This window comes from Mastacembelus armatus, chromosome 17 (assembly GCF_900324485.2).
Source record: "Mastacembelus armatus chromosome 17, fMasArm1.2, whole genome shotgun sequence".
In the NCBI taxonomy this organism is placed as follows: domain Eukaryota; kingdom Metazoa; phylum Chordata; class Actinopteri; order Synbranchiformes; family Mastacembelidae; genus Mastacembelus; species Mastacembelus armatus.
Window position 1 is genome coordinate 12272436 of NC_046649.1, and position 15828 is coordinate 12288263.

Here is a 15828-nt window from a genome sequence, read left to right on the forward strand (position 1 = left end):
GCCTTGTCACGTGACACAAGATTTTCCTCACTACGTCACGTGACATGGACAACATTTGAATCGAAATTAAACTTCCGACGTTTCTTTTCTCTGCCAGGTAAAAAAATACAAATAAAGCGTCACTACACGTCGTACGTATATGTTTTAATTATTGTTATTTTTGTGATGAAATAGCGTTAGGTTGTAAGAAAATCGTTTACAGCTCACTACTGGTGCTGCCCTAGCAGTATTAGCTGGCTAGCAGCTAACTTTAGCTCCCCAATATTTTAAAGAAAATAACGTCACTTGAACAGGTTACCTTGGCAGAACACAGACTCTCACCATGTTATTGTCCATCTAACGTGACAGTGCTGTTTTCTTTAACTTGTGGTTACTGCTTTGCCAAGACCTTAAATGCTAAGATTTCACTTTTATGTCAACACACACTTTATTGTGATTTAACATTTTATTTAGATTTAAAGAAAAATTGATATGAATTTTTGCAACAATCTGCATACAGTAAACCATAATGAAACAAGTCAAACATGTTTTGTTTCAAATTCTATTCAAGTAAGAAATGGGACATTTACAACAGACCCGTTGCTGTGACACTGTGGTTATGTTTGCTTTCGTTTTGCTTTAGATGTGACAAGAACTAGGTTGAAGCCCAACTGCTGCAAGATGAATCTGATAGTTTAGACAAAAACCAAACCATGAAGTCCAAGAAACTCTCTGTTAACCTAAGCAATGGTGGTGCATAGATAAGGGCAAGGGTATAAAACAATTACCAAAGGCTTCAGTCTTCCCATGTGGAGAGCAGCCTCAATAATTGTGAAAGGACTTTCTGTCCAGCTAAACTGAGTAAACAGGTAAGAAAGCCCTTCATGAGGGATGTGACAAAGAACCCAACAGTCAGTCAGAGCTGACTCTGCAGAGATCGACCATCTAAGCACCGCTCCATAAATCAGGCTTTTATGGTAGAGTGAAGCACTGTGGTTGCAGACTGATCAATACTTAGTTCCATGAACACAGTAAATAAATCAAAGCATGCCAAAGTCAGGGTGAAACCTGCAGCTGTAGGCTTGTAGTGAAACAAAGAGTTGACTTACTGACTTTCTTACATGTCATGTTTATGCAGGTCCGCTCCCAGGGCAGCAAAAGGAGAGCCAGAGGAAATGGATGGATTTCCTCTGAGCATTACAGAGGCTCTGTGTCTTGGGTCCAGCCTTGCTCTCTCGGGCATCTGCTATTACCTGTATAGGAAGAGCCGGACAACAGTAGATAAACTTGATGTTAGTTATGGCTCATATCTGATTAACCTAATTTGACATTAATTTATATTGTTATATTTTATAGATTTAACTTTTCTGTTTTTCATTCTGTTTAAGCCTTGGGTATTAAGAGGATTAATTGTGAAACCATGTAAACAGCCTTTAGCTTTCACATACTGCTTGCTTCCAGCAAATTAAAACAACCTGCAACCCTTCACCACAGAGTATTTTTAACATTTTAAAGGGCTAAAGGAGGAGACTTTGTAAAAATTAAAACCAAACAAGCATAAGCTGGACAAAAATAAAAAGGCTGTGAAAGCACTGTGCAATATCGTATAGCCTGAGGTCTGTACTACAGTACAGTATGTGTACTGCATATAAAAACAATCCATGTCTCATGTTGTCAGGATGCTCCACACTTGATCATAGATGGAAATCTCAAAAACATTTTGAAAGTTACTCCAGGAGCATGTCTACAATATGCTGTCATTGAAGGTAACCGGGGTCTCTATTTCTAATACAGTGTTGATCCATATTTCTTCACTGAGAGATGCGTATACCGTTTTTACCCCTTAATCTTTGTGTCCTCCTATATGTAGGTGCTGTGCGACCAGTCGGTGAGCCTCTGACGAGTCATTTCCAAAAAGAAATTGTCGGAGTGTTGCAAAAATTTATGTTGAGAGAACACAGGCTGTTGTGGAACAGCCTTTCACGCACATGGTGAGAACTGAAACAAAAGATAAATATGTGTTTGAGAAATGTTCCACAAAACCTGTGTTTAATAAACATGACACAATGGAGGTAACTCTGAAGTTTTGGTTATTTTGCCTGTATCATCATGTGTGTTGACTAAAAAGAGCCATCGTTCCTCTCTCTACTTGACGCAGGATGGACAGTGAGCGAGTCTTGCACGAAAGAGTAAATGCAGTGCCCTTTGTGTTAGTGGGATCAGACGAGACTGCTGTAAAAGTCCTGTGCCCCCTGCAGGCCTCTGGAGTGTACATGGAGATGACCCATGAGAAGTTTCACCAGGTCAATTATGGCTTGGGTGACATCGTAGGACAATTCCTAAGTGGGGAGAAACTTAAAGGCCAACTGGAGATTGAGGAAATGCTCAAAGTCAGTAAATATTGATAACTTAGTAATTAAGTCATTGTCAGTTGACAAAGTATATTTTTTGCTAAGCTCTAGGAGAAAATCTTGCTCCTGATGATACATTATACAAAAGTTTCCTTCTTTTTCTAGGTTGGTGCATCTCTGACAGGTGTAGGTGAGTTGATAATGGACAGAGATGGCAGCCTGAACCTTCGACCACCCTCTAATGGTTCACAATACTTTTTGAGCATCACAGACTTTGAGACCTTGCGAGGAGATCAAGAGAGCAACGCTGTTTGGTGGAAGGTGCTGGCCACTGGCTTTGCTTTGGCCGGGGTAGTGGTACTTCTCTGGGTTGGTAGACGCTACTACCGCCACCTAAAAATTCGCTCGGAGCGGGAGAAGGAGAGGAGGGAATTTGAGAGACTGCAAGCTGAAGCCCTAAGAGCACGTCTTGCTGGAACGGCTCCCGAGGCCCTGCAGGACAGTGCGGATGTTCAAATAGAAAATGCTTGTGTGATTTGCCTCAGTCAGCCCCGTAACTGCATTTTATTGGATTGTGGGCACGTGTGCTGCTGCCACAACTGCTACCAGGCTCTTCCACAGCGGCGATGCCCCATTTGTAGACAGAACATCAGGAGAGTAGTACCGCTCTACCATGTCTGACAAACACATGACCACATGACCTCAGTGGAACTCAGCCACCATAAAACTGTACCAGCTTTACACCTCTAAGGTCTAAACTGCTGCACTTACATGTACGCCTAAGAAAGGGCGATGATAATAACAAGTAATGATAATTTCTTTGGAGAACATACTGTATGTATTAAAAAAAATTGAACGACAGCGTTTCGATAAAGCACTTTTATCTAAAATTAAGTAAGGGAAATGCAGGAGAAATGAAGTAAGTGGGAAAACAGTTTCTTACATGTGCCTTATTTTGGTTATTTACATGGCTGCTGTTGTCTCAGAGTGATTGAACTGCTAAGCATTTGTTAATGTATTTGAGTCACTGGATGTTACTGCAGCACACATCTAGTGCCAAAGCAAAGATCATTGTTAAAGTGTAATTAGTGCACTTCAGACAGGTAAGTGTGTAAAGTGTTTGTTGAAAAAAAAAAAATAGTAAAGAATCACTATTTAAATCATTTGTGCAGTGTATGTCTGACTATCAGTATGGATGGAGACTGAACTATCAGTGAATTAGTTGCACCATGGGTAACGGAGGCAGTAGTTTTTGAAGTACACAGAGGCTATAAAAACATGTCTACATCAACGTTTTTGAAAGCTGTCCAGTTTGAAGCCATCAATTTTATTGGAATGCATGCTCTGTTAGAATTTTACTGTCAGAATTCAAAATTTAAATTAAAAAAAATACAGATGTTTCAAAGGTATAACCGTTACAAATTTTATTATTCAAACCAAATGTTTTTTGATTTTTGAACATCCCTGGTTATCCAAAAAAAAAAAAAAAAGAGTCCAAAACATCTGCATCAATAACACAGAAGCAGGCAGATGCACCTAACACTAAAACACATTGGTGTGAGACTACCAGGCAATAATGTATTAGGCTCAATTGGGATGTAAACATCTTACAAGACTCAAGATTTAGTGTTCTGCATGTCTCTGAATGATTCACAGACACGTGAATAACAGCTGTTACGTCAAATGGCTGCTGCTCTTCTCAAGCATTGGGAAAGGAGTTCATGTCTGAAAAGATACACGTGTTTTACAGGACTCTCAAGATAATATAAATTTATGAGTTTTAAAAAATTTTCCATGAGCACAAATGCTTGTTGACAGCACCTGGTGTCTGAAAAGCCTCGAGTAGTGAGTCATCAAGCCTCCTATTTCTGTCATCTCTAACAAGCAGTGAGAATATTTACAAAATGGCAGATGAAAAGCCACCTTCAGATATTTTTTTTCAGCAGTAGCACAGAAAGGGTGGTGCAAGGTGAAGAATGGGGCTTTGGCCCTGAGTGGGGGTGAAAATGGAGCAGGTGGCAGACGTAGAATCACATAAATCTCCCTCAGCGGTCACAAGGACTCACTTTGACGAATTCTTCACAGGTTCTTTGCAGGAGAGCAGCTGTATCTTCGAGTTACTGCAGCACTGGCAGACCTATGCAGCACGTCAATATAAACAGTAGCATTTGATCTGTTCATTCCTGTTTTAGGGTGATTGAGAAAGATCATCAGTCTATCACAGGGCTGACATTCACACTTACATTCACACCTATGAACCATTTAGAATCACCAATTAACCTAACGACAACCTGCATGCCTTTGAACTGTGGGAGGAAACTGGAGCACCCGGAGAAAACCCAAACAGACATGGTGAGAATAGTCCACACAGACAGACCCCTGGGTTGAATGGGATTTGAACCCACAACTTTTTCTTTGCTGTGAGGCAACAATGCTAACATCTATTGATATGATTCTAAAAATTTAAATAAGGAATGATTTTCCCATATGTTCTTACTGTCTTTGGTAATTGTTGCTATTACTTTGTGAAAATAGACCAAGCACTGCCTATTTAAGTCTGTCTTAATTCTGATGAGAGATTCCTGCTTCAACCACTAGGTGTCCATCTTACTGCACTTGAGATAGTGAAACACATACTGTGCTGGCTGACACTGGGGGAAGACATGGATTCTAGTGGATGATTTCCAAGTCATATGTAATTAATGTTCACCATGAGATCCTGTTTAATCCATTCTGATAGCTGACAAACAACTGAGCTGATTTCATTATTCTCATTGGCTGTGCTTCACGGGTGCAGACCCCGATTTGTGATGATGAGGGCACAAACGGTGGTTAAGTTAGGTGAAACCTTTTTTTAAAAATTAAAATACAGAGATTGATTGGCAGCATTAGCTTGCCTAAAATTGTCATGATAGATAATATTATGACTTCTGATATTATCAATGATATTTTTAAATTAAAGATGGCAGTGGCATCAGTTTGCCCACACCACATTTTGATGGATTACCATTAAATTTACTAGATATATCTGTGGTCTCCAGAGATTCACTCTTATTGACTCTGATTTTGGTTATCTGTTTCCTCTAGTGCCATGATTAGGTTGACATTTTTGACGGTTTGTGAAATATCTCAACGGTTTGGATGGTTTTAAAGATACATGGGTAATATTTAGAGGGACTGTATTAGCAGAAATGGAATATACTATACATAAATATGTGGAGATTAGTGTGTAATCGATGGAAAATAGGTTTAGGGTTGTATTTTCTTAATCTTAGAATGGCCTTTAAAAACTTCTGCAAATTATAGTGTTAAATAAAAATGACATACTATGATTCCAGTTCTGCAGAGAAAGTTGTGATAAATCATTGAGCTTCTTCATACTGTGACCTGGGCATTAATAGGCAATCCAACAAACAGCAGGGGGAAAGGTAGAGATGCATTATCTCTGGAGAGAGAGCTATCACAGCGTGCTATCGTCCCTAATGCCAATTACCACTGTCACCCATCTGCTTTTTTGCTTCGGACATGCAGTGAAACGTGGGATAGGTGACCTACTTTCTGACAGCAGTGTGACTGCAATGCTTCTCCTCTCATCAACAAACCGAGCGCCTCCTTCCTAAGGAGAGAGAGAAAGATTTGACTGCTGCTAAAAGCTACACAATGTTGGCCAAATAGTCACTAGTTTTGTCTGTTGTTTGGTGTTTTTTTTAGAGCTTTTTTACTCAAAATGCTGCCTCTCGAGGCCTATCATTAAGCTGATGAAAGCTGGAAAATCAAAACAACAAGCCGAAAGACATTAAAATGCTCTGGGAACTGCATTTATCGAGTCATAAATCTGTTTGTTTGCTGGTATGCCACCTTTCATATTATACATAATATGAAAATACTAATAGTTTCAGCTTTAAATAAAACAAATTGAAAATATTTCTTTGTTTGAACTGAAAGAACAGATTATTTTTGGTTTAAGACACTATAAAAGCAGGAGCCTATCCCAGCTCTCTTTAGGTGAAAGGCAGGGGTACACCCTGGACAGGTCACCAATCTATCACAGGGCCACACAGTACTACAAGTACAGATATTTTGCTTTGCACACATTTTAAACCACCCATCCCAGCATATTTTGTAAAACAACCATATATTTTTTTATGAAGTAAAATCTCAATCTGAATAATACTTTAACTGTAAAATGAAAGTTAGTTGAGTAAGTATATTTTTCCTCCAAAATGTAGTGGAGCACAAGAATAAAAGATCACTAAGTGTAAACTACCATGACCTCAAAACTGTTCTAAAGTACAGTTTTTAGTAAAAGCAACATTTTACTGTCTCATAACTGCCCTACCTTTATAGTGACACAAATAAATGTAGAAATTGACCTTTAGGAATGAATTTGGTGACAGATGTAACTATACTATCACTTATCGATTTCACCAGCATGGCATGGAGCAACATGACTGATTCATCTAAGATTAGAGCACTCTCATTTGAATAAGGGGCAGGAGGTGGAGCGTGCTGCTGCGTCTGTGTAGCCTCAATATGCTGCAGACTACAGCTGTGAGCATTTCTATCTCAGCTGTGTGCTCACTGATCCAAGGGCAGGAGCTCTGCCAATGTTCCCACAATCTATTGGAGGATGTTTATGCAGGAAAACAAACAGCATTAATCTTCATGATGAGAGAAGGAGATTCATACTGTATTTTCATTAGGTCCATGACTACAGATGCTGTGTGCCTCTCATCCTATTGTCTTCTCATTTACAATTTTAGTTTCCTGAAATATATAAGCTGTCTACTCTCTCTCTCTCTCGCTCTCTCACTCACACACACTCACACACACACACAAATACACACAAATACACAAATCCTAAGAGCTGTTTCTCAGGGAACTGATCTTGGCCTTAAGCTCTAGGCTTGTTATTGGTGTTTTTCTTCAGCTAGTTTTCCTCGAGGAGGAACATAGTGTGTACACACCATGTGTGTGTGTGTTTGTGTGTAAATTCAGCAGAGCTTGGTCTGCTCAAGGGGAGAGATGGGGAGGGGGTGAGTGACTCAGCATGGTGATTCATTTGTAATTGGAGGCAGCGCTTCAAGAGCACACACCCCCACACATTTCTTGAGGGTGGGTGTCCTTGTCAGTGATGGTGAGACTGATTGAGTGAGCCGGATCATTAAGAACTGCTGCCTGCTAAAGAGGCAAAAAAGGAGAAAGACAAAGAAGGGAGCACAGGGGGAGCAATCACAGCATGTGAAAAGATAAAGATTGCTGAACTGAATAGAGACGAACCAAATGAGGAGTCTTTGCACTTAAGTGTGCTGGGTTCAACATTATGTATGAGTGAGTGAAGCATGTGATTATAAGGGGAAGATGCATGATAGAGGAGTGACACATGCATGTTTCTACCCAAAATAGTGAACATGAAGCAGCACCTGGCACCATGTGGAGCAGCAGGTCCCATTTTTCATGTGAAATCTGTGGCCTTTGTTTGAACCCTGCTGGAGCTGGACGCTGCAGTCAGCTGGGCTGGAAGGACTTTGTGAGTCATGATAAGAAGATGCAGATTTATAATCTCTGATACTGATCCTAATTGGCTGAAGATGCAGTTACAGTTGCCTGTGTGGATCTTGATTGCATTTTGCAAGTAGCAGCATTCTTATTTAAGTCCCTGTGCCTGTTTTCTGGCATGCATGGAAAGACTTTTGGGTTATGTCTGCCTTTAAAGATGTTGGCTGCAGGTTTTCTTGGTGAAGTGGTGGTTAAGAGAAATGTTTTTATATGGCCCATGGGGTTATATGGCCCATGTTTGTGTGGGGAGACATCCGGCAGGCAGGACCTCACTTCACTTTGACTCTGCAGCTGCCTCATATCATCTTATCCACACAGGAAATCCAAACAGTCTTTCCAGTATCACCTTGCAACTGTATCTTAACTGATCATTTACTTAAATAAAACCACAGTAAAAATATTTACAAATTTGACATTTAAATTTTTCCTTAAAGGTACAATGTGTAATATTTAGAGTGATCTATTAGGAGAAATGGAATATAGTATTTGTATGTAAACACTGAAAAATACCATCTGTTGCATTTTCTTAATCTTACTATGAGCCTCTTAAAGCTACATAGGAAGTGGGTCTACTTTCATGGAAGCAGCCATGTTGTGCTGCCATGTTTCTGCAGTAGCCCAGAATGGACAAACCAAACACTTAAGAGCAAACACTTTTGCTTTAAAGTGACAGCCAATGTATCCACTATCCCTCATGTTTGTAATCATTTGCTATATATTTATACATTTTCTGGATTATTATCATTTACATTTTCACACAAACATTTACATCTTGTAACCAGCATTGTTAAGTCTATAACACTACATCTATATGACACATAAAGGGGTAAGAACTGCAATAGTCTAATCGTTCTTGGAAATGTTGTAAAATAGGAAATACTCAAGCAATACAAGTACTTTAAAATTAGATCATAATGTTTTAGTTAAAGTACCTTGTTACTCACTACTACTACAATAAGCAAAGAAAGAGTTTGATACTAATGGAAGTACAGGGAGGCGAGTAATGATCCATTGTGAAATATGTTAATAATCCTGGACGAGATGATATGGAGATTTCTGTAGTACAAAGGGAAATTTAAAGCTAAGGTGGGCTTCGGTTTGACTAGACACATGATGTTTTATGTAACAGTGAAACTTACTCACATATCCTCAAGAAAAGACTACGAGCCTCCAACCTGCTTCATCATTGAACAGTTTCTTTTCCCACCTGTTGAGGGCGCTCTTGCTCTTCTTCCACTCAGTGTCCTGCCACACACACACACACACACACACACACACACACACACGCACACTCAAACCCGGATGGATGACTTCACCGTTCTGCCTGGGTTTCCTTTATGATCCCGGGATCTCCCACTTCCCTCACCAGACATCAGCCAGCAACACAGGCGAGCACAGCTCCCTCTCTGCGTCTCCCAAACCGTCTCTCCCTGCAGCTGCAACACGTCCAGAGACCCCAGAGAGACCACAGCGGCGCCGTGACGCTGAGACTCAGAAAGGATCCCAGCAGGACACCGGGCGCTGCAAACTTGCACAAAAAGGGATCTACATCTTTATTCAACACAAAGCCACCGAGGAAGACGTTTCTCTACTTTTCCTTAAAGAAAATAAGATACAAACCCCACACGCTGGTGATCCTTCTCCTTCTTGCCACAATGTCCGAGGTGCTGCCATACAATGAGGGGAAAATGAGCGGCTATGGGGCGGACAGCGAGGTCAGCCAGATGTCCTTTAGCTGCGGACTGCAGGACACAAGCGCCTTTTTCGCAGGGTCGCAGGCGAAAAGACCCCCAAAGCTGGGACAGATCGGCAGAGCCAAGCGAGGTAAAGGACAGTTAAATAAACTGTTTACACTCAGGGACGCTGTGACTGTAACTCAGGTCAGATTTGTTCATGTGCTATGAAACGATAAAAGTGCACTATGAGCTTGTACAGCAGTCAGGGACTACATGTGATTTTAATTTGACATGTACCGCTATAACTTATTGTGCAGTACCTTGATTATTCAGTACATCTTTAATCTAACAGACCACTGGACTTAATAGTTTACATACATGCACCAGGAATGATCTCCACACTAGGACACACCCCATGTTGCACCCATCAAACAATAGGGATAAACGGGAAGGAGTGCGCAAAGTGCGCGTACGGCCAGATTGGGGATTTGCAGTAATGTTTATTTATTTATTTATTTATTCAGCTGCAGTTGCACTACAGTCATATTTTCTCTCATTTGCTTTGGTTATTTAATGCGCCATACGCCTGCCAGTCTAATCTATAGAAAAAACAGCACAACTTCTAATAAAATCCGTACTAAGCGCGTCCCTGTGGAAATACTACAGAAATCTGATGTACCCCCAGCTGTCAGGTCTTAGTAAACATCCTCTTGCACTTTTGTCTCCGCAGTGGTCATCGAGGACGACCGAATAGACGAGGTTCTGAAGGGGATGACAGACAAGTCTTCACCCGGCGTTTAAACATGAACGATGCCTTGCAGACTTTTTAATTTTGATCACCGATTTGAAGCACTTGTCGGCTGTGCATGTTCGAGGATTGCAGGAGAAAACGACGGCACGAAGCGAGGATGGGATGATGAGAAGAAATGGAAAAAAAGGGGGTAAAAGCAAGAGAAATAAGGAGGAGAGGCAATGAAGAGGGAATGAGAAGGAGAGATAGACTCTGGGAAAAGACCAAGATTTATCATGGGATTGCTGGCAATTCTCCAAACGAATCCCGATTTTAACTACTGCTGCGCGGCAAGATGTTGAGATGGCGGACACTGCTCTGTATCTCAACCTCTGCTGACTTTAATGATGGATGAACTTGTCATTACTTCACGACCATCTCTCTCTTTTCTTTTTCCTTTCCAAAAGCGCTGTAAGAAACAAAATACTGGCAAGTGGAGGCTGAAGCTAAATCCCAGCCCCATTTCAATAAGTTGTACAGTAGGTAGGCTAAGCTCTCAGACAAGCCCCTTCCCTCCCTCCTCCCTCCCTTACTCTCCCTCCTCTTCCTACTTTTACGCTTTGCTTTGTTGATCCAGTCAGCGACGGTGCATTCAAGGGAGCTGTCCTTTTCAGCACTGGTCCAATGCATTCCTGTTGCTGCTAACGCTTTTTAAAACAGACCAACCAACTCTTGAGTCTACTAAACAGAAGAGACCCATTGTGTGTAAAAAACAAAACAAAAAAAAAAACCAAAACAAAACAAAACAAAAAAAACAAAACATATATACCGAGGATGGTGCAATGTTAATATTTTCTGTAGTAGAACCCCGTTTGTTTTTGGCCCTCAAGCATTAGGCCACAGATTAAGGTGAACCACAGGTTATACTCTCTTTCCTTGCATTACTCATCAGCAGTTAAAGGTCCAGACTGGAACCTTCATGTAGCTGATTTACACCTGCACATATCTTTTTTTTTTGTTTCCTCCTCTATCTTTTTCTTTTTTCTCTTTTTTTTCTTCTTCAAATTCAAATACCTGCACAGGCCAGCAGAGAAGTGGAGAACATGGTAAACGTTAAAAACAGTGGTTATGAAACTGATGGGAAGAATATGATTTTTATGATTTGTTTCTGAAACTTCTTCTTTTTTTTTTTTTTTTTAACTATTCGTGTTTTGTCTTCTAAAGTTTCAAGTTTTCCCTCCATCTGTTTGCATGAACTTTCACTCCGGTGCCAACACAGGTGCCACCACTCTTTCCCTGGCACGCTTCTTTTTAACAAAAGTCATATTTGTATTTTTATATCTAAATATTTGTTATTTAAATGATATGCTAGTCTATCGTCTTACAATTCATCAACAGAAATATTTCTACTTCAGAGAGGATATACAGAATGAGACTTGGCTTCACAGACGCAAATCTAATTTTGGTGGACTGGTCTCATTCTACATCAGCGGTCGGATGTTTTTTTAAAGACTAACTGAATGTGTCTGGGGTTTTTGCACACATCAATGTTAAACTATTATTAAGAAATCGTATACTGTGACTTGAGCTTCGTTGATGAATTTGTTAGAAAATGGCAGTTTTAGAGTATATTGCACTGTTTACGAGTATCCTCAAATAACACGTTGTTATTTGACTGACTTTGGACATTACAGTTTTTGTTTTTTGTTTTTTAATTCTGTTTATTTTGTACCATTACTTTAAAGAAACTGGATATGGTTTGTTGTGCATGAAACCTTAATATTTTCAATAACGAAACATTGAGTTTATGAAGCAAAAAAGCAACAAAAATGTCATGACATTCTAAGAATGAGTCATTGTATATTATGATGCCATTTTCACTGTATTTGGTGAATTAATAAATGGTGAAAGAAAATGTTAATGTCATTCTGTGGTTTGGCTTTTTTCCACTTTTCTACAAAAAGTTCAGTGGAAGATGACAAACAATTTGGCAGCATCAGGGTAATGTTACCTTGCTCCTTCATTCAAAAGAAGAAAAACAAAAACTTGCAAATCACATCACCACATTAAAAGTGAAAAATAAACCAAACAAACATATCTACACCTACAGCCTCCTAATTATTTATGCCGAGCTTTGTACATGAGTGAGGGACTGGACTAGATCACCTCAGTGACAGTAAATACTGATCCTTAATTAAAGATTAAGGAAGAACTAGTGATGCATCTATTAGGCTATTGAACAGCTCTGTTCTGGATGACACTAGTGAATCCATTAAACCACACACCCCTGGCGGACTCACAACGGGCCAAACGACCATCTATCAAAGCCTGGCTGTGCAGTGGTCTCCTCATACGGTGGCTCTCACACAAAATATACAGCGGGCATGAAAACATTTACTTTGGTCAGTGTCCCAAATGGACCATCATCTGATACCACAGAAAATGTACAAAGACCTTAAAAAGCAAGCACACAACACATGCTTTGGTATATTAGTGTTTCTAATTCCTGTGCCCAACATATCACAAAGGGCTGTCACCAAGTGACATGCCCTTTTCACTGAATCTGACTGTCATAGAACTGTTGAACAGCATTTAATGACATAGTAGCTGTGGTGGATCTGTGCCATACCCATAAACTGGGCATTGCAACTTTTATTCACCATATCAAGCGTCTAGTTGGGTACTTTCCACACGTTCTTAAATGCAACACTTTGTATAGAGGTGTTACAACTGATTGACTGAGTAGGTTTCTGTGACAATAAATATAAAAATAATTGGTATGGCAGCAATTCTGTGTGTTTATTTTCTTCCCAAACATTGCATGTGGATGTATTTTTTTTCCCCAGTGGTAATTTGTGTTATTTTTCAAATCAACTAAGCCACTCCACTATCTTTCTAAGTGTCCATCGATGTGAATCACTGTTTTATTACATCAGCGGATCTGTGAAGAGAGCTGAAACTGTCAGGTGGGAGAAAAGGTGACGAATACTGTACTACACTGTTTGCCAACAGTGTCAGTCAGGAAATTGTGTCAGCTGATATCACTCATCTTCCACCTGTGGTACACAAAGCTACACAACATTAATAACACCACAGTAAAAATGAATTTCCTTTTAATCACATTATAAAATTTTCCTGGAAATCACACTACAGATATGACTAATTTGTTTAACGTTTGGGACAACATCTACACCATCAGGGCACATCTATAAAAGGCGACATGTTCTGACAACAATAAATGAACATCGATCCTTATATTACTCTAAATTGCACTTCACTCTAACAGCAGAACATCAACAAAGCATCATCAGTGTAACAATCAGTGAGCTTATTGACTGTCCTGATAACATCAGCACTGCACCGAGTGGACACAGTGCGATCGATCGTGTTGTTGTGGATGTCAGATGTGTGTATTTGTGTTTTTGTCTGAGACCATGAACAGTTACACGTTTCACACTAATAGGCAGTCCTGTGAAGCTGGAACCACACTGACATATTAGGGCTGATATTGAATTGTGTCAGCTGTGCTACCTGACCCTGTCCCTGCCATGAGTCTGACTCTAGACATGTTTTTTTTTATTTTTATTTTTTTATAATAAATCATTAAAGTTGTACTACTAGCAGAACTAGTACTGTAGTTTATTTTTTTCCCTCAAGCTTTGGTGATCCAATTTATATGGTATACCTAGAAGGTATACCTAAATTAAAATGTCTGGCACATTTGGAAAGGATAACACTGTTGATCAGTAAGTGCTAACCAGACTACCTAAAGCAGCAATAAATTTATGCAACAAATCAGGTCTGTGCAGCCAAACTCCACTGTCTACTAAGAGACTTGGATTTGGTGATATAATGCTTTCTTCCAAAAGAAATGTCCTCATCTGCTGTATTGATGATGTTGACAGAGAGCTGCCTAAAACACAGATTCTTCCACAGGTGCTCAAACCCTGTACGGAGCAACTTGAATCCTCTATGTTGTCTATTCACTAACATGGCAGCCATAAACCATTATAGTCTGTTATAGTCTTTAACTGGGATTTGGTGGTGAAAAATAAAACAAAACATTTTTCTTTAATATTCAAAATAGGATGTCTGATTGACAGGCTACTGCATAAAGTCATTTTGCAGCAGTGGGGGTCAGAGGTCAGGCGGATGTTAGATAGAGTTAGATGCAAACCAAGGTCATTGCCGCTGACCTTGCTGGCAGTGCACAGGCATGCTGTAGAGACCACGCCATCACTGTGTAACCATGCACGAAGGCATGACAAACACACAGGGGCCTGTGTGTGCAAAACAAACAAAATGCTAAATCAGCAGTGCTGGCAGACCACTGTAAATGTTAAGTGGCATTGTACCCCTGTGGTGGTCTCTCAAATATACAAACACACATAGCTCAGAGCAACTCTCAGCTGTGGGTTCAAACTGAGTCTGTGCAGTGGGGATGGAGAGCTTTGATCTGATTCCACTTTCAGCCCATCCTGAGCAGACATCCATTACTATTCCTCGCCCTGTTACATAAGCCTGCTATACCGTATATTATGCCATTATGCTGGCCCAAGGGAGATTTATAGTTCTGCTAAAAGCAGCAGCGGCATTTTTTTTTCTTCTGTTTTGGTCCACAGTATATCTAATGTAGATTGGTTTCCACTGACATGAATAACTGGTGATTCCCTCGATCCTATCTACACTGATCTATAGCAACTGTCCAAACAGGCTGTGGGTTAAAGGAAAAAATTCTAGTTTGTTACAACTTTGGTTTTATTTTCCTAGTTTAGCCATCATTACTATCTGTTGTGATAACATTTTGATATAGGGATGGTGCAGCATTGCTACAACAAAGTCTGACAGAACAAGAATGCTGAAGATATTTCCTGCTATTATTCAAACTGGAAACCTGAATGGATAAACCTTCTCAGTACTTAACGAAGAAATGACTAGATATAACCGTATATTGACTAGAAATAACTAGAGAAAAGTTGGAAAGGTAAACATAATTTTGTGTAAAAGACTTTTCTTCTCTTCTATCTTAATCATCTCGTGATCACTTATATGAGGTTGGTAACCACTATTCTGAACTGAAAGCAATCAAACCCTCATAGCACAACACACAGTGTGCACAAAACTATGGAAATTACAGTAAAATCAAACCAGACAATCGACAACCTGTAATGTGACCCAGGTGGGGGTCACTCGAGTATTAGCACAAGTGAGCTAATCTGCTAACCTGTATACTGCTGACCACTACTGACTGTGTAAGCTATTCCAACACTGACACACCATTTGTTCTCCATCTAAGTAGAAATAAATAAAAAGAAATGAATAAACCCAGAGATGTTTGCATGAGCCCTCACGTAGCATCCACTTACCAAAACACTCAGGGCCAGTCGATGCACACACACACACACAGGGCAAATAGTGGTGTTGCTGGTGAGAAGAGGAGCAAATAAGAGAATAAAAGTGAGTCAGTAAAACAAGAGAACCACTGACAGAGAGAGGGGGAGATAAAAGCTTAGAGCATGTAGTAGATTTGTGT

The 15828-nt window shown here is 40.0% G+C and overlaps 1 protein-coding gene across 1 annotated transcript; it reads left to right on the top strand.

Moving 5' to 3' along the window:
- The first annotated feature begins 11 nt into the window (after nucleotides 1-11).
- mul2 (mitochondrial E3 ubiquitin protein ligase 2) lies at nucleotides 12-3646 on the top strand. Its single transcript, XM_026313517.1, has 6 exons — nucleotides 12-97; nucleotides 1118-1271; nucleotides 1658-1745; nucleotides 1850-1970; nucleotides 2138-2369; nucleotides 2496-3646. Exons 2-6 carry the CDS (start codon nucleotides 1155-1157, stop codon nucleotides 3009-3011), a joined length of 1074 nt encoding a protein of 357 aa, XP_026169302.1. The 5' UTR covers nucleotides 12-97; nucleotides 1118-1154; the 3' UTR covers nucleotides 3012-3646.
- The last annotated feature ends 12182 nt before the right edge of the window (nucleotides 3647-15828 follow it).